Genomic DNA, 23,852 nt, shown 5'->3' with positions numbered 1-23,852 from the left:
CCAAAAGCGAAAACAAAATAAACTTAATTGATAAACGAAAAATTACCAAGTAAAATGACAAAAAAAAAACTGACGAAAGAAAAAATTGAAACAAAAAAAATGAAATTAGAAAATAAATGAGTGATTATATATAAATACATAAATTGATAATATTGTCATTTCCATTTTGCTTCTTAAGTGTTTAATCCTTGAATGCGGTTCGGTGGAGGAGGTCCAGCGATTTCAACTCACCATGTTATTCAGTAATCTGCAATGACTTAAGGATCTTTAAAGGACATACAAATTTTATCTCCAGAACTCGACAAAAAATTGCTGCAAAATTATACAGGGGTAGGTAAAAAAAGAATGATAAAAATTGGAACATCCGTCGCAACATGGCCATTTCAGTGACTGTCATGATGTGTTTTAAACAGATAGTTTTTGTCCTCCAGATACAAAATTGCTCATGGCTCGCCTCCAAGTATGCAGCAGTTTTTACTCTATCATGATTTAGCCAATACATAGCCAATACATCAACCAAATTGGTACCATTTTTGGTACACATGCATGGCAACCTATACCACATGCATACAACACCCCATAGCTCGTCAGATAAATGGAAATATCGTTTTTGGTACACGAAGTTTTTGTTTATTTGTAGCTTGATTTGTGAATCCTTGTACAAGTTGTGTAATTGCTTAATTAGTTGACATACTCATCCGAAATGGAACTGATTGAAACACATTTATTTATCATGCATTTCTCGTAATCTTTAGGCATTTAGTATTAATCATTAATCAGCGCAAAAATCAATTAACGAAAGATAAAGGCTGTAAATTAACAAATTAATTAGGTAACAAATTCCAATTTGATTGCACCTGTCAAATGGATGCGTGTGTGAATATTGATTAATTAGATGGGTATAGGATAAGTTTGATTGAAATGATTAAACTCTAAATTAAAAAAAGCTTTGTGCTTAAAATTAAGTAAGTGAAATTATAAAGTTGTTTTCTTTATAAACTAAAAATTAATTTAAAATTCTGAAATAAATCCAAGGCCTGGCGATTTCGTTTTTACTCTTTGTCGTGCGTCCAGAGTCTGAGTTTTGGTCTCCTACTCCTACCTCCATCCCTCCCCCGCTTTGCATAATTGAGGGCGGAGGGGTGGCCGTAATATGGACGAAAGCAACCGAAACGATATTGTCTTTGTGTCTTTCAATTTTCAATTCATTGATTGTAGTCGACTTTACTTTTCGAGCATTGGTGGTTTTTTTGTTTGTTTTTCTTTTTTTTTTTTTGTGGAAGAGGAAGTTGGTGGGAGAGGGGCATAGCGCTAATAAAGCGACAGATGACCCCAACCTGAACTTCTATATATGCGCACAAATATTGGCAGCTACAGGCAGACCACTTCGCAGCGTCCAGTCAAATCGAGTTCCACTGTAGTCAGCCTCGAAAACATACGTAATGCCTTGTTTTGCAATATATGCATTTAGTTATCGCACTATCCGGTTCGGTGACCGTTAGACCCACGGCGTCCAGCCCTCGTATAATATGGCCAGATTATCTGGATTAGTTGCCTCGCGTATCACATAGTCCACCTGCTCTGCAATGGTGCTCCGTTGATTGCTATCCGGATCGCGTCCCTCCAGTTTCATGCGTATCTTCTTCCACACGGATACCCCGTACGCATTTCTCTTCTGCTCATGCGAATTTGGAGCACCTGCAAATTGAAAAGTATGGATGAGCTTCCAGTGAATAGGTGGAACAATCGAAATGTAACGGTTTACCCTTGTTATGCGTAAATGTTTCATATGGCAGCGAATCGCCATCGGCAGCATGCTGCAGGAACTCATCGATGCTCTTGAAAAAGTCATCGACATCGTGGTTGATCATCTCCTGGATAAGCAACAGCTGCTGTTGCCAACTGGCTAGCGTGCTTGGTTGCATAGCATGGCGATCGCCGCTTAGATCCTTGCGCAGCTCCACCAACAGCTGGAAGAAGTTCAACAATTTGCGCTGGGAGTCGCGCACATGACCGCACAGCAGCTGCACATCCAGCGGAATCAATTTGCCCGAACCACTCGTCTGATCCTCGAGCTCGGCGCACATGTTCCTCATATAAATGCGTGGCATATGCTCCTGCTGACGCTGCAACAATGTAGATGTGAGATTAATGGCATAATTAAATACAAATAATAAATATTAATTATTGATGATTGATGATTGATCCACAAAGGTCGGTAGCGGTAAGTTATTGAACTGATTGAATGAGCAGGGTCCCTTTGCCAAAGTTGGTTTGATCTCGTTGAGTCCACAAAAAGTGCCAGTTTCTCTAATATACTTAAGGAATTGTTGCGTACCAGAATATCCTTGAGAAGGGTGCAAATGAATGTGTGACGCGTCTGCTGCTCGGTCTCGAGCGTCGATATCTCGCGCTGTACCTTGCACGTGTAATCCTCGAGCAGTCCTTGGACATTCGTTAACCAGCACTGATCGATGCCACCCTCGGGATCGAGCAGCTGCACAACGGCCTGCTCGACAGCACTGATCCGTGCATTGCTCTCCTGCCACTGGGCATAGCATTGCAGCCAGGATTCCATGTGCTCGGGCAACTGTTGTTGTTGCTGTTGTGATTCCTGACCAATTGTACCCATTTGCTCGATGCTGCAGAGGGCGCTGGCGCAATTGCTAACATCACCAATCATGTCCAAGTGATTGAGGGTCCTTTTATGCAACCGCTCATCAATGCGCAGCAGACTATCGATGTGATTGCGATTCCAGTTGCTGCGATGGCCCTGCAGCTGTTCCAGCTGTGAGTTCAGTTGATGAACCAGCTGCTCCATGACCGCTGAGCTCTCGTCGAGTGTCTGCCAATTCTCGTAGATAGCTTTGCACAACGTCTGCCGACTTATGATGTGTGGGGAAGACAGCTCGTAATCGAGCAGTTCACCATAGGCCCAATAATGGGCCGATGCAATTAGCGTCAGTGTCTCGATCTGTTGACTGAGCTGCGATATATCGCGCTTTTGCTGTAGCAACGTTGCCTTCGCTTGGAGAGATGCAAAGAAGCCATCACACAGTTGCAGCAATTGCGTCGGACAATCGGAGAGCGCGGCCAACTCGTGGCAACGTGTACCGCAATTCGTATAGAATGCATAGGACAACAGCGGCACCAGACCCACAATATAATCCTGTTGCAAACGATGCATAAAGTTGTGCACGGGGCCACCCATCAGCCGGATATTGTAGCTCTGACTGGAGCGCAGCGTTTGCAGCACCAGCTCAAAGAAAACGGCGCCACTAAGATGCTCTCTGCTCGCGTTCTTCAATATGCTCAGTTCCTGCAACGGATCAGAGATGGAAAGGCAGTATGTTTAAGGAGAAGAGAACTTTATGACAATACACAAAGAATGATTTTTATGTGGGAGACAATCCGATCAAATCACCAAAGATCAATTCGAAATTATTATTTGTGTTCTTCACTCTTTTCAACATGTTCTCTGCTTTCTCTATCTTTCTCTCCTTCTCTTTCTCTTTCGTAGGCACCCTTTCTAATCATCAAACTCCCTTAACTTTGTGGAAACTGAACTCATTTTCCATTTCTAGTATCTCAAGTCCTTATCTACGCTAAACTACAATCTTGATATTGTCCATGTCAGTAGTGGGTGTCTAAATAAATATATAAAGCTATCTTTAATCAGATTCTGAGGTAAATTTACAAAAGATTTTGGTATGTTGAAAACCTTATATCCGCAGAAATTACAATCGAAATCTTCAAAGTCCAAATTCATCAAACTTGTCTTCAAATGCGATGTGGTTTTTCTAGTTTGCTCTTAAGTTTAGTTATGCATCGAAAAAACGAGGAGCTCAATTAGGTTTGTCGGATTCTCTGTAAAGCTGTTTCGATACTTGGGAGAAGACTTCGATTCCTTCGATTATATATATATATATCGTAATTCTCCAATACATCCCCTCCCTTGCTGACAAGCATCTTGAAATCTTCTGATCTACATGTTGCCCTCTCTCTCTCTCTCTCTCTCTCTCTCTCTGCTGATTATCACTTTAGTGTTTCCCTTTAACTGAAAGACTGAAAGATGGAGCAAAGCTTTGGTTCACTTCTATTACTTTTCAAACTCTCAGTTGGACTTGGACGCCAAATAGCTCACCATATATTGCTGTGTCTGATCATCCGGAATATCATCGATTATCAATTTAATGGTGCGTTCAATTCGTTCCAGTGCCTTGGTGAGCTTCTCGAACTGTTCGTGTCCCGACTGTAGACAGAGCATAAACTGATCGAGCTTCTCGAACTGTTCGTGTCCCGACTGTAGACAGGGCATAAACTGATCGCTGACAGTGGGCAGCGGAACTGATGATTTCTCCTCCGGCAGATGGTGGTGCTCCTCCTGCTCTTTGTGTTGTGACAGTGCCTGCGAATATCGTTCACTCAGCGCTTTGCTGCTCAGCTGCAGCAGCGCTGTCAAATCATCCAAATTGGGACTGAGCAGCAGCAGGCGAAAGATGCTCACGGGCAATTCCTCCCTGAAGAAGGACTGCAACTTAATCAGTGAGTCGAGCGCCGTGTCAAGTTCGCTCAGCTGCTCTCTGGCCTGCTCGGACTGGACGGAGTGCACGGAATCCCCGGCAAGTTTGCGGCACATGGTGCGCACATGCTTTATGAACTGCAATTGTTGTTGCGTCAATTTTGTGTCGTGTGTAGCCAAAGCGGATTTCTCGTAGTTGGTAAATGCAGCAGTTGCCTCATCCATCGTGTGGATGAGTGCCGCATTGTGCAGCATCTGGCTGAAGTTACTCTCTTGGATCGTGTCTACGGATTGCGGTTGCGGTTCTTTTGCTACATTGCTAACTTGCTGCTGCAACTCATACAGCTGACAGGTAAGTTGCACCCAAACCGTTTCCAGTGTTTCAACAATCTTCAGTTGTTCGCCAACATTGATGTGGCACATCGGACTGGGGGCAATGCTATTGCTATTGCTACAGACGCTGCCACAACTGCTATCTGCCATATGGCGCAGATGCTGTGCATACGTGTCGCGGAATCGCACATACTTGTTCTTGCGATTCGCCTGCATCGGATAGTAAAACATAATCGATGCATATTGCAGCATATGCTCCACACACTGTAGCCCCAGATCGCTCAGACGGACGGAGAGCTTGCCCAGCCGGTGGCGTGTGCTATTTAACTCCTCCAAAATGTCGCCGGGCAGATGGCCATGCACCTGTTCTTGTAGCTGGTCGTAATTGGTGTTCCAGTTGCCGGCCACCAATTTTAAGTGAACGAGACACGCACTGAACTTGATGAGCTGCGACTGTTGCAGGCATTGATTATAGCTGGCCAGGAGGCACTGCACCCGTTCGTAGTCCGCGCGACACTGGACCGTCTGTTCGGCCAGCATTTCCTCGTGGCGACGCTTGATGGCATAGCGTGACGAGGCCGTATTGAAACTGTGACTCTCGATCGCCGTGCCAAGTGAATTGATTTCGGCTATCAGAGCCGAACGCTTATTCAGATTGACCAGCTCCTGGTCGGCGCTGAGACGCTGCGCCTGCATCTGTTGCAGCTTCCCAATCTCGACCACCATTTCCGACAGCTGCGGCAGTATTTTCAGTCTGTAAAGCAAGTTAAGCGAAGTTAAGCTATGTCATAATTTTTAATTTCAAATCTACATTGATCTGTGTTCAGCATTGCTTGCAATTTTTATAAGAGAAAAAAAGCGGAAAAATCGCAGTAAAAAATGTGCAAGAAATTATTGAAATTTAATTCCATTTAGATATGCCCGAAAAACGTAATAATTTTAATTAATTCCAATTGAAAATGTTAAATAAATTCCTTCTGATTTTTATTTAGCAAATTGCCCAATTAACGATTACTTTGTATTATAAAAAATAGAGAAAATAAAAGTTAAATTTTTTATTCTCTAATGATTTTTGTTTATCTGTTTACATATGTAGAGAAACAGCTGACTAAATGGACGAATGGGAATCCGTCTCCCTGAATACGAATCTTGACGGGATTTGAAATATATATTGGAGTAAATATAATAAAAACAAAACAAGCACTTAGCATGGAGCCCAACACTAAACTAAACTATTACTATTATTACTTATTACTATTTCCTCTACAAGCCGGATTTATAAAAGGATGATCGGATGATCTACAATAAGACTGTTTGAATTCAAGATGCATACAAATATTCCCAAATATCTCTATACAAAATGAAGAAATATGCCTCAGCAAGCAAAATGAATTGAAATTTGCATTTAAGTGTGGATAATGAATATGCAATATTCTCCGCTCTGCTTACAAGTTTTGTGTGTGTTTTGTGACTGAATTGAGTTTAGTTGTATAAGTTCAGAAAATCATGATAGATATGTCCTCTAATCGATATTACTCACTTGGCCGAGCTCCAAAACTTTTGGCACTGGTTCAGCTTGCCGACAAGGTGCCGCCGTTTGGCATCCCAATCGTGCAACTTGTTCTTCGACTTGTCCTTCTTCAGGCATTTCATCTCATTGGAAGCGGTCGACGAGGGTTTGGCATTGACGGCACGTCGCAGAGCCGCTGCATCATCGTTGATCGTCCAATCGACGAGGGGATCGTAGACAAACGCCTCGAGCAGGGTGAGCAATGTTTCCCGCTCTTTGCGCATCACCTTAAGGACATACTCGCAGCCCAGACGAAACGAGCCCTGCAAGATAGCAAAAAAAAAAAAAACCAGCAATAACAATATGAGAAAACGAATAGATAACAATAGATGCAATCACACACACACACACACACACATATATATCTGTGTTGTATTATATGTTATAGGGAGATCATAAATAGATACGATTCGTATGCGTACTCGTAAATAATGCTCGCACAAATCGCGTTTATCGTCACGCCTATCAAATAGATACAAATCGTATATATACACACAGATGGGGGAAGATACATTCGACAGCCGTCGCAGTCGTAAAGCGACACAAACCAAACATTTTTATATGGACTATTCGAACTGCTGATTTTATGATATACTAGGCATATATATAATATATATATGTAAAAGATTTCAACCTTTATTCCAGATACGCACAATCACTGTGGACAATTGTCGATTGTTGCATTTGTTTTATTGAGAAGCAACTTTGCAGCTTGTGCGTAGTTTGTACTTGTTTCGATTGTTGATATTTGGTGTTTATTAATGTGGCACATATAAATTTATTCATGTATTACTCATGTCTCCGTGGGGGTTAGGACAATTAGGAAAATCCCCTGTCAACATTGGAACATTTCTTTGTCAATGACGATACAATTGGGACTCTTCACAACATCTTTTTTTCGACAAATTGTTGTTACTGCTTATAGAACTTATCTTGGCCAAATATACTAGATCTAAAGGTGCCTGGACATGTTTAGTATAAGACAAGTGCCACTTATAGCAGAAGCCAATAGTATTGGAGACTGTGAAATACGCAGTACATTTCGCAATATGAAAATTATTTAGTTACCATAATAGTTGCTTAATGGTCAAAATTTGATAGAAAGGGATTTATTACAAATGTTGTCTTCTGGTCACTAAAATGTATAAATAAAAGTTGAGCTGGCCTTAAAATTCATGATATGAACTTTGACATGGAAGTGTCCGAAACAATTTTGTGGGCCAATTGTAAATATAGAAATCATATCACTTGTTAAATATAAGCTGGAGGTAGGCCTGACAGCTCAGCTAGGGTTAACACTGAAGTGCTAAAAATACGTTCACGAAATACCTGTAGATAGAGAAATGTGCCAGTTGCAGGCGAACCCATTAGATAGCTGGTAATCATTTACCCCACCGGTTAATATACATCAAATGCCAGCCAGGTGGAAACTACAAAATACGCTACACAAATCCATCGGGCAACGCTGAGGATTTCTGTCTTTTTTTGTTTTGCAGAAAACCGCATTTAATTGTGGGGCACACTCAGAAAAAATATTGCAGTAAATTTTAAAGATTCGCCATACTTTTGCTGCCAGGAGTTACTCACCTTATTTGCATTGGTTAAGCTGTAAAAACTCTACATTTTAGAAATATTTTATATTATTTCCATTTAGTACAAAATTTAAAACAAAAAAAAAACCATATTTGACCTGCTAAGCCTTGCTAATTTTAAGAAAAATATTTTCTTATTTACGGAAATTATTTCCAAAAAACAAAAAACAATAACTTTTGATTGTTTTTCTGAGTGCAAGCAGCACGCCGCCCAATATGGTTGGGTGGGTTCTCAAAGCTTATCAACGGATTGTGTTTCTCACGCTGGATCTGTCACTGGTCGCTGTCAGTTATCAGTTGGTGCAAAACCGAAACGTAAACAAACGACACCCACGAACTGCCATCAGCAGCAGCAGCAGCAGCAGCAGTCGAGCGGTGGAGCAGCAACTTAACCAAGTCCTTTGCCCCATGTGAAGCAGACTATCGACCAGATTGCTAAACACTGGCACACAGTGCGTATCATAGTTGCGCTTTGTCACCGTGTGTGTGTGTGTGTGTTTGTGGGAGATTCCCATTAAACGTCGTGTTGGTCGTCGTCGTCGTCGTCATCGTCGTTTTGCGTCATGGCCACCAACAAGGAAATGCAACTGGAATCTTCACCAACGGAGAGCAATAGCCAGCTGCTAAACAGTTGGATGGGCGACAACTGGGCGATCAGCCACGATGATAGCGATACCCTGCTACCAATCATTAATCCCACATCGATCGAGGAGCTTCTTCAGAGGGAGCAGCAGCCATTTAATACGGTCCTGGCGCTCTGGTTGACCATAAATGCGATCATTTTTGTTGCCATTCTGGTTGGCAATGCTCTCACAATTGTTGCGGTGCGCACTTGCCGCAATCTACGCTCGGTCATATCGAATCTGTTCATCCTTTCGTTGGCCGTCTCCGATTTTATTGTGGGTATTGCTTTGCCCTATCACGTTGCATTTTATATGGGTATCGGCCACGATTTGGGACGATTGCGTGGCCTTTGTTTGTTCCGCTTCTTCCTCTTCATCTGCGCCTGCTGCGTATCCATATTGACGCTGATCTCCATCGCCGTGGATCGTTATATTGCAGTTATGTACGCCCTGCACTACAGACGGTAAGTGCTAATCTAATCTGACCACGACCACGCCCACCGTTTACCGCCTATATTGAGTTAAATTCATATTTGTTGTTTGCCAAAATATCCAGAGTAAACTCACTAATTATGTGTGTTATTCTAATAATAAATCTTTGACATCGGACTACTACATCAAATATATAATGAACAACTTCCTTGTTTACCAAAACTATTCGGGAAAAACTTACGAATTATGCGTGTGATTGAGCTTCTTACATTTGTACACAAAAATGATCGACTTGGGAATGCCATATATTATATAGCTGCCATAGGAGCAATCTAACAAAAAGTGAAGTGTTTTATGTGAGGATACAAATATCAAGAGAAATACGCTTTAGACTACAATTTCTAATAAATTCGATTGTGACTCAAGTTAGTTTCCACTCCAAGTTGGTTTTTTGCAACTTTGGGATAAATCAAAACAATGCACAAGAATTAAACAGTATCTTTAATCCTATGCGAAACTGTTGTACGACTAAGGATTAAAGTGAAGCTAGACCTTTTCTCCATTACCTTCATTACATTCTATACCTATTTAAATCACGAATCAAGTTCAAACCAGTTCCATTTCTTTTCGTGGCACAGCTATATATAGTGTATACCTTTAGGTTCCGGTTCCGGTTCAGTTCTCAGTTGTTAAACTGCAATTTAAATCTGAATATATTTTCGTTTTAGCTATATGACACGTCGGATGGCCTACATAATTATCACGTGCAACTGGTGTGTGGGCGGTTTGGTGGCACTGATACCCATCTTCTGGAATAAATGGTCCGAGACGCAGGGCTGCGAATTTGATGAAGTGCTGATGCCCTGGTATGTGGCTGGCATCATAACGCCCGGATTCGTAATCATCTGGATCTGTATGCTGGTCTTCTACTGGCGCATCATGCGCGAGGCCTCCAAACAGGCGAAGCGACTCCGTCAATCTGTCGTCTACAATACGCATAGTAGCCATAGCATACTGCATCCGGATTGGAAGAGTGTTCAGATCGTTGTATTCATCATGGGCTGCTTTACGCTCTGCTGGCTGCCATATTTCTGTGTCGCGATTGCGCAACTCTTAAGCGTTTGTCGGAGCAGTTCGATGATCTATAAGACAACCTTCTCGCTGGCGATGGCCAACTCGGCCCTCAATCCCATCATCTACTCATGGAAGAACGCCGGCTTCCGACGTGCCTTTGCCCAAACGCTGTGCTGCAAGTCCGCCAGCTGTTGTCGCATCGATGACAACGATCTGGAGCTGCACTTACCCTCCGACAGCGTCAAGCAGCGCATCGATAGCAACTGTGACTGCAACAGCAATAGCAACAGTAAAAGCAATACCAGCCACACATCCAATAGCAAACCTACCAAACCACAAACACAATCCTCAACTCAGTGCACAGGAGCGCCATAACAAGCATTAATAAATCGATCAGATACCAAACCCAAAGGCTGTTCTAAATTCAAGTAGAGCTGGTAAAAAAAGAGAAACCTGTGAAGAAATTCCAATTTAAAACAAGTCCAAAATTTGCCAGTCTTCTTAAATGGCTGATAACTCTGTCGTTAAGCGATATGATAAAATATCCAAACTAAGGTGAGGTGTAAGAGCCAATATTTCAAATAGAATAATCCATCTCTCTCTCTGTCTCTCCCTGCAACGAGCTTAAGAAAAGCTTTAGAGTATCTTTCTCTCTCATAGAGATTTCTAGAATTCGGGTGACAAAATAAGAGACGAAAGTAATGTAGAACTGTTGAAAACTCGATCGACAAGAAATACGAACATTCACAAAATAGGAAATCATGAAACCATATCACAAGTAAAGCATGAAATTTCAAATCGGAATAGGGGAAAGCATAATCAAATCATTTCAAATACATCTCATCCATAGTAGTTGCATACAAATTTAAATTTGTTGCTCGAACGCTCAGCTCGACCGATTTTAGCCTAGTTTATATTCGGGTTCGTTATAATCTTTCAACTTTGGCCAGGTTAGAATATTTTTAGAGCAGAAAATGTAGGGTTTCTTGGGTTTCTGCAGTTGAAATCCAAGGGTTTCAGTTGAAATCCAAGGGTTCACCAAGAACTCAAAAAAAAAGAGAAGTCGAAGGGCACGCCCCGAATTCCTAGAGTACGAAGCGCAGGGTTACCCAAGAATTCCTAGAGTACGTAACAAAATATGATTGAGTGTAAAGTGTAAACCACCGCCGAACGCAAAGAGCATTACTAACCAGTTGTGATTGACTGTTAATCAAATTCTATAAAATATCCAAAGGTTAAGAGTTAAGAGTCTGATGAATGGATGAAAATGTGTTTGAGGCACTCACCTCGATGCCCGTTATGCCCAAGGCATGCACCATGTTCTGGGTAAGGCGGAAGGGCACACGTTCCGGTATGCGCAAGGTGCGACCCTTTTCAAAGCAGACATTATAGTCGATGTGTACGATATCGCCGCTTCTCAAATTGATGAGCACATTGTCCAGATGGCGATCGCCCAGCCCGATTACATAGCCAATGACAGACATGACGGCCATGCAGCTGGTATAGCGACGAACCGATTGACGCCATTCGGCCGCACAGCCGGCCTGACACCACAGCTCCCTGGCGAGCAGATCTTTGGGCGTCTCCTGCATCAGTTCGTTGAGCACCTGACGCAACACGGAGAGGGGCCACTGGCGACGGGGATCAGTCACGAGCATATTGTGCTTGGCCAGCAGCGGCGATAGTTTGCTGTAAAAGAAATCGGTGAGGCGGCGCGACGAGGCAGATGCGTCGGCATCCGGCTGGCGTTGTTGCCACTTCTTGTAGAGCGCAAACAGCGGCGTCACCCCATCAACCCAACTGATTAGACCCGATTGGGGGCCCAGTGGTATGACAGAGTAGTGATGTGCACGATAGCAACTGTTCGGTGTATCATTCTTGCTGGCCATAATTGCATTCGAGATGGATAAAAATTGCATGATGCGCTCATCTAAATGCAGATCCTCCAGTCCCTTGAAGAGGAACGTATACTTTTGTCCATTGCTGCCATAGAAGGCGACTTTTTTGGGTTTCGTTTTGGTGGGCAGAATGCATACCGTACTCTCCACATGATCAATAACGATCGGTTGCAGCTCATCCTGTGCATCCAGGCCTGGCATGGAGATGGACATGCGTCCAATCTCACACAGCACTGGACTAATGCAACGCATTTTGAGGGTGTTGCTTGTGCCGCGCAGCATGTTCGATTGGAGGATGTGATAAAGCTGTTTCAGTTTGTCCCATGCCTCCGGATACGGTTGATGACGCAGTGCGTCCAGTGTGTGCTTGATGGGCGCATCGAAACGTCGCTTGAAATTGCGCTCATAGCTTGTCTCCGGTTCGCGTGCCGTAAATCTTATCAACGCCTCCAGATCTTGCAGCAACTGCGGACGCCAGCTGTCGAAACGATTCTGTTTGCCCTCCAGATCATCCGGTTTAAACTCACTGGCCATGCTATGGACGCGACCCACATAGCTGTTGTAGATGTGCGCCAATGAGTGGATCCAATACTCATCCCACAGCAGGCAGACGCGACGCAGCTCCTTCACCAGCAGCTGGACATGCTGCACCACCTCGGGCGATTGTTTGGTCAGGGCACTCAACAGGCTGGCATAGCTGCTCTCAGTTGCTGGTGAGCTGCTGTCGCTGCCGCTGCCGGTGCCGGTGCTGGTGCTAGTACTGGTTAGGGGCGTGGCCTGCAGCTCACGATTGGCGCCGACGACAGCGGGAAAGGTGACCAACTGCGGACGACTCTCCGCCAGGCGGCAGAGCAAGGCACAAACACTCTGCCTCACATACGGTTCATGATGATTGAGGCGACTGAAGAGCTGTGGTATGATCACCTTCCAGGGTCCAATCGGTGTCGTCTTCAGTCCCTGCTCGAGTACATCCTGCAAACCGCTCGCATGCTTCACAATCAGCCGTAGCAATCGCAATGTGGTTGTCACCATATTGCTATCGTCGACATGGAAACGAGATTGCTGCGTTCCCGATCCCTTCAAGCTGAGATAGTGAAAGTATGAGTGTGCCGCCGCCTTGTAGTAATCAAATGTTTGAGCCATCGCACGCCGCCAGATGCGCACAATCATGTCCAGTGTGCTCGGCGGCCGATGTGCGAGCAATTCAAGGCGACGCAGTCGCTGCTCACATTGTGCATCCGTTTGCAGGTCCGTCTCTTCGCAGCTGCTGCCCGGCGGCGATTCCATGCGCAGCGCCTGCATCAGCTCCTGCAGCGTATCGTTGTCGAGCGCATCAGTTCCGCCGCCCAGTTCGCTACTAATGGCATTGATGTCCACTGGACTCAAAATGCAACCGTTGTCGACAATCTTTTTGCCCCAGCGATAGCACCAATTGCCATACGCAATCAATGCTTCTTCGTTATCGGGCCGCTGCTGCAAACTGGCGTAGATTAGCCGTGCCACAACACGTTCGCCATGTGGCTGTAGAAGGCTGCTGCTGCTGTTGCTACTGTTGCTGCTGCTGCTGTTGCTGTTGCTAGTTAATGGACACTCGGGCAGCTGGTCCAAGAGCTGTTGCAACGTGGCCGACATATTTGTGGCCAAGCCACTGCAGCTGCGCGCACTTATCCAATCTGATAGAGTCAACAGGAGCTCAGCACCCACCTGCTGCTGCTGCTCCTGCTGCTGTTTCTGGATATTGAGGCAGAGTGCGGCGCATATGTTGATGGAGCTGAGTTCGGTGCAGTGCAGCTGTGGCTGCTGTTGCGATTGATGCAAACACTTGGCCATCTCGCTGTAGCCGCGTAGCAACTGATCATCGGTTGTGTCCAACGGTTGCCGCAGCAATTGTCCGGCGATTTGGGTCAGCGGTTCGCCAAAGTATTGTTCCAATATTGCTTGACTGGTCAAATGATTGCCCTCCTCGCGTGCCAACATCGCTGTGTCCACATGCAATGTGCCCTCGGTGTCTCGTACACAATTGCGACGCAACAGCTGTGTCCAGGCCATGCAACGCAATAGCAGACTGCTCGTTATGCAACTCTGTTGCAGCGCATCCTCTCGATCCAGTGGCAGCAGTGTCAGATGCTCGTGCTCCGGCCGTTGGGCAACAATGTGCTGCAGCAATGTCAACTGCTGCCAATGGCCTTGTTCGTGGCTGGTGTTGAGCAAAGATTCGCGCCAATTCGTGTCCAGCAGTGACTGCTGCATCTCGAACATCTCGTGCGGATCGAGCGTCTGACGCAGCACTGCCTGCTCCAGTTTGTCGTGCACATAGCTGGCCGCAAAGCTGGCTGGCTGTTTTTGCTGATTGGCAGCTAGTTCGCCAGTGGGCCAAATGCTTAGATTGTGCAGTGCTGCATTTAGTTCATCCGATCTCAACTGGCCATCATATTTGGACAACAGGGACTCCATGGCGCTCACTTGCACGCTGCTCCTCTGCAGAAATGGATTGAAAATGTCAGCATGCTCCTCGTTGCGTTTCAATTGCAACTTCAAGTTAACAGATTGCGCCCATTGACCGGTGCTGTGCAGACACTCAATCAATTGCGAGAGCACAAATTGACGTGTATGCGGCTCCAACTCGGCCGCCTGCTGCTCATCGTCGAGCACATTGCGATAGCCGGCCAATGCCTGATCCCTGCGACCGGCAGCCTGATCGGATGCATGCAACAGCCACTGATAGCTCTTCTCGCTCTTTGAGCGCGCCCAGACGTGCAAACCACGCAACGCATCCGATTCACCGCAATGGATGTGCGCCCAGGCTAAATAAACTATCGCCTGGCTGTGCAATGAGCAGTCCTGGGACTTTGGCGTCTGTAATATTTCCTGCGAAAGATGAGAGGTAGAGAGAAATAACGAAAAATTGGCTTATTATATATGTAGATATAATAATATTATATAGATGTATAATGCAGAATAAAATCATAATAAAAATTATAAAACTTCTCGTTTTTAAGAAGAAGAACAAGTCCAAAACAACAACACTCTGCAAATTAGATATATTTTTTAATAAAGATTAGAACAATCCAACTTGGAATTAAGGGCAATGCCAACCGCGGATTTTTAGAAAGCCACAACAATCATATTAAGCAAATTTACTTTCAAAAGTATGGCGATTCACTAAAATGTTGGTCTATATATGTTTTACTGAGTGTACTAATGTGTAATATTGGAGGCACTCTCACCTGGGCATAGCGTACGGCCAGCTCTGGTTGCTGGCAGTGCATGGCAATGATGACGACACCGATGCGTGTGCGATTGAACCAGGACTGGCATGTGGGATTGTTGAGGCGAAAGAATGCACTCACTGGCTTCTCGGGGGCACGCAATGCGAACGCACTGCCCTCGGCGGCATTATAGATGTGCTTCTCGAGCGCATCGAGGAAGCCCAGCAGCATGCTGAGATTGGCCTGTGTATTGCACAGCTGTTGCAGCGACATCTCATCGAAGGTCTGACGCTCCGCATCCTTGGCACAGCCGTTGAGCAATCGAGCATAGCGCATCACAATCGCCTCGATGGCCAGAAACGTGTCCTGCGGCTTGCCGAGCGTGGTGCGCAACTTCTGATCAAGACAATAGCGTGCCGCCTCGTGTTGCAGCCAGGCGCTGGCCAAACACTGACAGCGTCGCGTACACTGTGTCAATTTCTCTTGGCGCTCATCGAGCACATTCACCTGACAGCTGCGCACGAATAGCGCACGCAGAGAGCCGTCAACGGGCAACGGTTGCTCCTCCGGCGTCTGCAGACGTTCCACAAAATCGCGAAAGACATTATCGCGTACGGCGCTGCATTGGCTCAAACGCTGTTGCCAGATGCTGACATGCGTGCTGCAGCCAATGCCGATGGCACACCGTTTAACAATTGTCAAATGTAACGGCAATTGGGCATAGATCTGGGCATATATCGAATGGATGCTGCTGCTGCACAACGCTTTCAGTTGCTGTAACGCCGTATCGCGATATAATTCGAGCAGTTGCCGGCTGAGATTGCTGCAGCCATAGCCAAGCACGGCCAGCATACATTGGCCACTCTCCATGGGCGCATATTTGGGCGTTACGCTGGCAATGCAATCGCATATTGTGCGGAAGTCCCCGTGCAGCAGCAGCATCGTTGAATGCGTGGCACACTCGGCGAGCAGTGAGCTTGTCCAGTTCAGCAGCTGTTGCAGATTCAGGGGCGATAGTTGTGTCACCGCCTGCTTTGACAGACAGTGGGCCAGAAACTTGAGTATGTGCCCAAAACTGTGCGCCGTCGGCTGCGATATGATGTTGTCGTTGCCATCGCACAATAAACTTGAATTTTTGCGAAAATTATGATTCGCCTGGCAGTGGACGATGAGTAGAGCAATTATTGCCTGATGGCTGGACGAATGCTTCGACCAGATGATCAGCTCCTCGGCGCGACAATTGTCAATCAGCAGCTGTAATATGGATGGCTTGCAGGCGTACATGCCAATAATGGATGCGGTTTGCTTGGCCAGCGAGGCCAACGCGGCCAATTGGAAGGTGAGCAATGCACTCGCATTTGTCTCCATTGGGGCATCTGCAATGCGGCTCATACAATTGTCAATGTCCGCGACGAGTTGTTTGTATGCCAGCTGCAGCAGCGGCACATTCCGGATGAGCAACGTCTCCTGGCAGCAGCGCAACAGTAGCTTATATGCCGCATGCTCGCTTCGCACACGAATCTCCGCAAGAAATGGGGACTCCGATTGAAAGATCAGTTGGACGAGTGTGTTGGGTAAGCGTGCACGAAGTTTGCGCACCGTGCACAATAATAAATACATGCAGCTCAGCTGTTGAGATTGTCGCAGTTTTGTTATATGCACGAACTGCAAGTGGATCAGTTGATTTAATGTGGCTGCATCCGGTTCACTGTAGCCATTCAGCAGGCAAATGCAGAAGAGCTCATTTATGTTGATTAAGGCATCGTTGTTTGAGTTGTTTGTGTCGTCGGCGTCGTCTCCAACTTTGTTGTTGTTGTCATTGTTATTGTCGTGATGCAGCTGCATCAGCACATCGGGCAGCATTTTGGTCAGATGCGACAGGGCAAGGTAGACAATCGACTCGCATGTTATTCGCATGCGGGTCAGGCACTTGAGTAGGGTATTAAAGGCACCGACGAAGGCACCGATCCGTTCGCCGTCAAGCTCCGTTTGGATATCCTCGATGAACTGATGGAGCAGGCCATAGCTGAAGTTCAACTGATTGCTAAAGTACGGCGTTAGCTGTTCCAGTACATAAGCACAATGGGCTTTCAGCTGTTTGGGCTGGCCAATCTCCAGCTGCCAGCCAATTATGATGTCCACCACATTTGTAAAATGGCACTCGAAGGCATCGCGATAATTGTGCGAGAATTGTACAATACACTCGCTAATCGCAATAAAATTGTCCGGATTATCCGCTGCCTCCAGGAAGTCCTTCAGCAGATGCATTATCTTGTCCGCATAAATGTGTAGATCGCATTTGTTGTGATCGCAGCTACGAGAAAATAACGTGGTCAACACACACACACAACACAACACACACATACTTACCTCAGGGTCGTGCGTAGCGCGACAATTAAATACTTTTGCATTTTTTTATTTGTGCGATAGTTCTTCACAATAAACTCTTCGTAGATGGGATACGACATGCGATTTATGTAGCCAATCAAACCGAGCGTCTTACAGCACTCCTCGACCACCAAGGGGGGGCATTGTTTGAATAGCGCCAACATTCCATCGAGGATCACATCGAAAGATCGTGTCAAATAACCCATGTTAACCGGCGTACGCACAGCCATTTCCAGTTTGCTACACAATTCCAATGCGGCAGCTGGGCTCGATTCGTTGTGCAGTCGCCGCATTATCTTCGACATGCGCAGATCATCGTTGGCCAACTGCTGTTTGGCATCGCGATCGTTGCCCGTGAATTGCACTGTGGGATTGCAGATAGTTTTGATTTTGATTTTGCAAAATAGAATAACGTGTTTTTTTGGGGTGCACTTACTCTTGCCCTGATGCGATTTCCGTTGTATCCCTTTGGTCATATCAGTGTTTATATTGCGCAGCACGGGTTTTGATGCCTTCATATCGTGTGATCTTGACCACAACGCTGTCTCATTGATATTATTGTGTTTGCAATTGTGATTGTGATTGTAGTGATTGCCATTGTGGTGGTTACTATTGCAATTGCTGTTTGTGTTGCTGTTGCCAGTGTTACTCTGACCAGTCACATCGCTTAGTGGTGTTTCCACGCTGCCATCGACACCGTTGCTTTTATCCAGTTGGAAAGCGGGGCTTTGCATTGAAAGATCACCGCGACTGGTGATCATATACGTATTTAGTTTGCGCCACCGACGAACTGTTTTTGTTGATTGTGGGTTTCACGTTAAATTCATAGAGATGTCACATTGTTGACAAGCAGTGTGCCCAAATATTCTTAATAATGTCGATAAGCAGCTGATACAGCGCGCTTATCTAGTGCTGCGAATTTTCGATCATTTAAATATCGAATAGATCGACCATGACGGCACTAGTGCGCCACAAGAATTGGTTCAAATTATAAAAAAGGCAGACGACATTTTAAAATTAAGTTCTATTTGATTGTGATGACAAATAAGTCTTTATTAACATTTAGTTTGTCATCCTCTGTGAAATTTGAATCATATGTCGTTTTCCCTGGTGTGTAACTGATTTACTGGCAACCTGTAGCAATAAACTCTTACCATGTGGAACATAAAAACAATATGGTCAGCTAAGAGCCAAACATTTAGCTGAAAATTCAAAAAGGTCGCAAATGGTGATTTTAAATTAAGAAATCATTCTCACAAGAATTATAGTATTATAGTAATATGTACATAAATTAAAATGTTAAATAAAACGATAAATACACTTGGCGCTCCATCATATTGGAAAAGGAGGATGAAGCATAAGAGAGAAGCGCCCGCCTCATTTTTGGGTGGTTTGCCGATAACCACCGTCAGAATGTGTAAATTATGTTCTTTTGACAGCCACATGCGAAACTTGAACAGCTGTTCACAAACCCACATAGGTTAACAGTGAGTTAACAGTGCGAATTTGAGTTTTGCCGTCTCAAAACTGACCGCCACAATTCCGCTTTGAAAAATGTGCGGGGGTTTTTCATTATCGATAACTTTTGTTTTGCTTAAAAAAGACTATTAAAAAGAAAATACCAAAAATAACTAAAAATAACTGAAACGCATAAGATTTTGGTATATTGTCGGTAATTTTTGCTGTATAGACCTGTTCTCTTCACACACAAGGGGAGTTAAGCTGATAACAAGTCCCAGCTCAAGATGACATCTGATTTTTGAATGCAATCATATTTTGGTCTCTTTCTTTGCATTCAGGAAACTTAGTATAAATGCTCTTTGTACTACGACGCGTTAAGAGCTTTTTGTTGTTGCATGAAGTATATTGCAATAGTAACAAATTCTTAGGAAATCCCTACGCGACCACAACCAGGTAGGCACATATTAATCACAAACAATATTATTTCACATTAAAAATAATATAGCATTATTTACACTCTCTGAAAAGTTACAGTAACAATCAAGATGCCAATTGATACCCGCGAGCTTATGGAAGCTATTGCAATAATAGCTGACGAAAGGAATATTCAAGTTGCCATGAAACAGACGGGCAAGGGAACAGCGATCTGTGCCGCTTGCTGCTTTGCTGGTGGCATGCTGATGGGTCCCGTTGGTTTGGCCGTTGGTGGTGCCGCTGGCGGCATTGCTGCCTACAAAATGACCAGTGGTGTGTAGTGTTCTGTGTTCGTTTGGAGCGCTGCTCCAATTAATGACGCATTTATCAATTTTCTTTACTTGTGATAACAGGAACGTTTAAGCCGCTTGGCGAGGTCATATTGAACGATTTGACGGACAGACAACGCGAAAGTCTGGTGCAGCATGTCACAAATGCAATCGCTGAGATTCACCCTACAGACGTGGTATTGCTCCTGCCGCTGATAGCAAAAAATGCATCCATACAACAGGCCATACTCAACACAATTATGTCGTTCGTTAGCAACGAGCTGCGCATGCAAATTGTTGACTGATTGTCTAACCTGGCGCATAAGGGGTGTGAGTGTGTGAGTTAGCTATATATGATATATAGATTTATTAATAAATGCCTTAGATCTACATATACATATACATATACATATATATATTATAGCAGGCTTCTAGTTGAAGAAAAAGAGGCGAGCCGTGAATAAAGAAAAGTTAGCCGACGTGTTTAAAAGAGAGAAATATATTTTAGTTTTGACTGCCACAATATGTAATTATAAGCAATACGGCCTCTGCTATTCCCAGCCAAGGTTCACTTGATCCCAATTCTCGACAAGGGGCTGATCAATTGTCTCGATCAGCAGGCCACAATAGAGGCAATCGGCGGCAAGTATTTCTTCGATTTCCGTTTTCAGTTCGATGCGTTTCTTCTGCTGATCCGGTGTGTGATTGGCGGTGCCAACTGTTTGTGCCATTAACGTTTCCATTTGTTGCTTAAGCAGGCTAAGTCGACGACTGCGCTCCTTGCCAAGCATTGGTGCCACTTGCTTATCGAGGCAATCGCTGTGGAACTTATGTCCACATATAAATACAAAGAACGGCTTCACCAGCAGAATGAGATCGCAAACATCGCACACATCCTGCGCCTCCATCCGAATACTGTGTGCCTTCAGTTGGCGCAGCTCCTTACAGACGCGTTCCGACTGCTCTTTGGATTCACACATTTCTCTTTGCAGCTCCTGTATCCGCTGGTTGTAGTCCTGTGTCAAATTGAAAATAGTTGCAATTAAATAATAATGTTCTTAATCAGTCAAAACCTACTTTCAGAGCATCACAGATAGCCTCTTTGAAATTATCGATTTTCTCGAAATCTGAAAAGAATGGCAGCAGATCCTCAATTTGCAATAGATAGTCGCAATCCTTTAACAGACTGAGTGCCTTCTTCACATCGTTCGTGCCCTTAATTTCATGGTAGGCTAAAAGATTCACATAGTTAAATAAATAAATAAATCATGGGGTACAGTGATCACTTGCAAATCGGTACACTGACATTAGAGGCAACATTTTGCGAGCAAAAACTGTACTGTGCAATGAATATTCACCAATGCGAAGCCACAATTTACGTCGCGTCTCATTGTCCTTGGGTATTAATGCCGTCTTTTTGGCCAATTTCATATCGAACTCAAGGGCCAAATCGACGGCAGTTGTCCACATGCACAGCATGCATTGTAGAAAGACGCAGGCCTCCTTAATGCCTAGTTCGGTGCAGACCTTTAGTGCAAAATGGATATCGTAATGGACCAGGGACTCGTCCTGCCCCTGCAGATACAGATACTCCATCAGCAGCTTCTGTTCGTGCTGAGCGTACAGTTGCAGGAGAAAGTTATGTATGGCATTGTTTGAAGTGTTCAGTGTGAGGACGGCAAATCGGAGATAGCGTATAACATGCTCTCGCTGCTCCTGCGTATCGATTACAACCAGAGTGGGCACAATTTTCTCAATATCTAGCTTGGCATCTAGCGCAATCAGAGCGTCGATCGTTTGCCTCGGCAGTCGCACCATCAGTTGCGGTGCATATTTGTAGTAGAGCTGAAGATCACGTTGCCTGCACAGCGTTTGCAGTGCCTCCGCAAAGCAATCGGATTTCAGCTGCTGTCCGATCACCTCGTCGTAGTCGTTTATCGAAATTGCGAATTGCGCAAGACTATGTGGATCCGCATGCTCGGCAATCAGCTGGCGCACCGCCGTCCGATTCTTACTGGTGCATAACAAGACGGGCTCTTCCCGCATAAACTCATCGTATTCCGTTTGCCATTCGTGGCGCCACGTTTCGTCTTGGCCGGGCGTGTTAATCTGTGTCAGATAGAGATCTATAAGCCAAATGACTAACGCTTTTATGGCATCCGCTTGACTCTCGTCCGTTGCATTCACACTCGTGGTTAGTCGATTTAGTCGCTTCTTCACATAGTTAACAATCGGACGCTTATCCGGCAAATCCATGAATTTAAGGCACACCGTTTCGAACGTCTTATCGGTTTCGGCATAATAATTGGCTGCCACTTCGTAGGCGCCTTCCATGAACGCGGCCTCGGCACGTTCGGCCAACACCAATTGCAGGTTCTCGGGGTCTTCGGCCGCATGAGCCGTGGCCAGCTCGTATTGGCCACTATTTAAGTAGATGCGCCAAATGTTGCGCTCCTCGCGTGAAATTTGTAGGGTGAACACCGATTTGTCGGTGTAAACATAAATGATGCCAGTTACAGCATCGCGCTCCATATTCAATGGTCTACCGACTCGGACTTCATCGAATACTTCGTGGTAGACCAACTCCTGATTGAGCAGGCAGATGGCCCTTATGTGATCCATATAGAGCAGCACAGCATGATATTCCGTCAGCACGAATGTCTTGGGCACACTTATGCGCCGCTCTTCGTACGACAAATGCATCGCTTTCTCAAAATCCAGATTAATCAACGTATCCCCCAGCAGCGTGACAGTGCTGGTCGAATCAATTGATAGCTAAAATCACAAAACAAATTAACAATCAATTACTGCGCCGCTCCACACACACACACCCACCTCTCCAATCCGGATGCCAGCGCCGCAGAGCCAAGCCCATTGTTTAGGATATTTACTGTTGGGCGGGGCAAAGAATCGTATCAGGGAGTAACCCAAATCTGTCTTCTGTTTCTCACAGTACGGCTGCCGTTCGCCATTCACATAGCTGGCAAATATGGGCTGCAGTGAACGTTCCTCTGGCCTCAGTGTCTCCTCAAATGAGTAAATACAATTGGGTGTCGTCGCAACAACTATCCATCGATTGCTGTTCGGCACTCGCAGCACCTCCAGCCCATTTATCGGATATTTGGCGAGACCCTGGCCAAGATCGTACAGCTTTTTGCGATATGTGTCAGTTGTGGGTCCCAGCTCTGTCTCAAAGATAAGACCACGACTTGTGCCCAGCAGTATGGAGCCCGTTGTTGTATCCGTGCCGTGGTAAGTGTTGAAGGCCACCGATGTAATCTCATGATCTTTTAGCTTTTCGATGCGACGCACTTTCAATTGTACTCGGGACGTCTCCGTGCTGTGTATGTAGAGAAAGTCCGGCGAGACTCCGGGTGATTTGGGCACTAGAGATATGATCAGGTGATGACCCGTTGTGTCCAGAAAAATATTTGTTATTTTATAGCCAGTCAAATATTTCTCTAGCGCAATTTCTGTAAGCAAATTACAATTATTTAATTAATCGGCACGTAATCGGCAACACAGGAAAGGGCTTAGCTCACGGGCTGGCTGTGAATTCGGGCGAGGCAGAAAATACCGAAAAAGGATCAATCGGCCGTGTGTAGCCGCCAGCAGGTAGAACATCCAATTCCTTGAAACGCTCAAGTGCACCAGTTCCCCGCTGCAGTCGCTCGGCAGGTTGACGGTCATCTTGTGCTTGCTGAATATCTCGTCATCATCTGTCTCGAAAGGATTACCGCCGGCGGGGGCGACGTGAGTGTTTGTGCTGGCTGCGGAACTGTTCTCGATACGAGGCAGGAATTTTGGCTGCGACATCTTCGCGTTTGCCATATTGATGTAGTGCAGCTGGATTAAACAGAGTGCTTAACAATGGGGCCTACTTTTAATCTTCGTCTTTCGGTTACTTGTTATTTTCCAATAAACGCCCAGTGCAGTGTGACCAATGCTAGATAACTCAAAATACCAAAATTATGATGAATAATTCCAAAAGCTTCGCAGTATTTTTT

The 23,852-nt window shown here is 45.1% G+C and overlaps 4 protein-coding genes across 6 annotated transcripts; 2 read left to right on the top strand and 2 right to left on the bottom strand.

Annotated features, from left to right (window-relative positions):
* Positions 1 to 607: 607 nt before the first annotated feature.
* Positions 608 to 18,437, bottom strand: LOC6569502 (serine/threonine-protein kinase Smg1). The gene is made up of 9 exons (XM_032741391.1): positions 18,078 to 18,437; positions 17,624 to 18,005; positions 15,272 to 17,567; positions 11,433 to 14,912; positions 6,396 to 6,688; positions 4,145 to 5,609; positions 2,339 to 3,319; positions 1,766 to 2,126; positions 608 to 1,698 (listed from the first exon to the last, which is right to left on the bottom strand). The coding sequence occupies exons 1-9, from the start codon at positions 18,400 to 18,402 to the stop codon at positions 1,499 to 1,501; spliced, it is 9,783 nt and encodes a 3,260-aa protein (XP_032597282.1). The 5' UTR covers positions 18,403 to 18,437; the 3' UTR covers positions 608 to 1,498.
* LOC6569503 (histamine H2 receptor) lies at positions 8,284 to 10,548 on the top strand. The gene is made up of 2 exons (XM_001995767.2): positions 8,284 to 9,104; positions 9,801 to 10,548. The coding sequence occupies exons 1-2, from the start codon at positions 8,581 to 8,583 to the stop codon at positions 10,519 to 10,521; spliced, it is 1,245 nt and encodes a 414-aa protein (XP_001995803.1). The 5' UTR covers positions 8,284 to 8,580; the 3' UTR covers positions 10,522 to 10,548.
* A 912-nt stretch (positions 18,438 to 19,349) lies between the features above and the next one.
* On the top strand, positions 19,350 to 20,335 carry LOC6569501 (protein C19orf12 homolog). Of its 3 annotated transcripts, none has more exons than XM_001995765.2 (3): positions 19,350 to 19,555; positions 19,637 to 19,849; positions 19,930 to 20,335. In XM_001995765.2, exons 2-3 carry the CDS (start codon positions 19,648 to 19,650, stop codon positions 20,148 to 20,150), a joined length of 423 nt encoding a protein of 140 aa, XP_001995801.1. In that variant the 5' UTR covers positions 19,350 to 19,555; positions 19,637 to 19,647; the 3' UTR covers positions 20,151 to 20,335. The 3 variants fall into 3 exon arrangements, with proteins under 3 accessions (XP_001995801.1, XP_032597285.1, XP_032597283.1); XM_032741394.1 differs by having other exon boundaries at positions 19,444 to 19,555; positions 19,608 to 19,849; XM_032741392.1 differs by having other exon boundaries at positions 19,453 to 19,555; positions 19,631 to 19,849.
* Positions 20,327 to 23,778, bottom strand: LOC6569500 (vacuolar protein sorting-associated protein 18 homolog). Its single transcript, XM_001995764.2, has 5 exons — positions 23,388 to 23,778; positions 22,681 to 23,318; positions 21,204 to 22,620; positions 20,923 to 21,077; positions 20,327 to 20,861 (listed from the first exon to the last, which is right to left on the bottom strand). The coding sequence occupies exons 1-5, from the start codon at positions 23,674 to 23,676 to the stop codon at positions 20,397 to 20,399; spliced, it is 2,964 nt and encodes a 987-aa protein (XP_001995800.1). The 5' UTR covers positions 23,677 to 23,778; the 3' UTR covers positions 20,327 to 20,396.
* Between the last annotated feature and the right edge of the window lie 74 nt (positions 23,779 to 23,852).

This window comes from Drosophila grimshawi, unplaced genomic scaffold (genome assembly GCF_018153295.1).
Source record: "Drosophila grimshawi isolate 15287-2541.00 unplaced genomic scaffold, ASM1815329v1 contig_848, whole genome shotgun sequence".
NCBI lineage: Eukaryota > Metazoa > Arthropoda > Insecta > Diptera > Drosophilidae > Drosophila > Drosophila grimshawi.
Note: the sequence above shows the minus strand (reverse complement) of the source record. Positions and strands in the feature narration are given on the sequence as shown.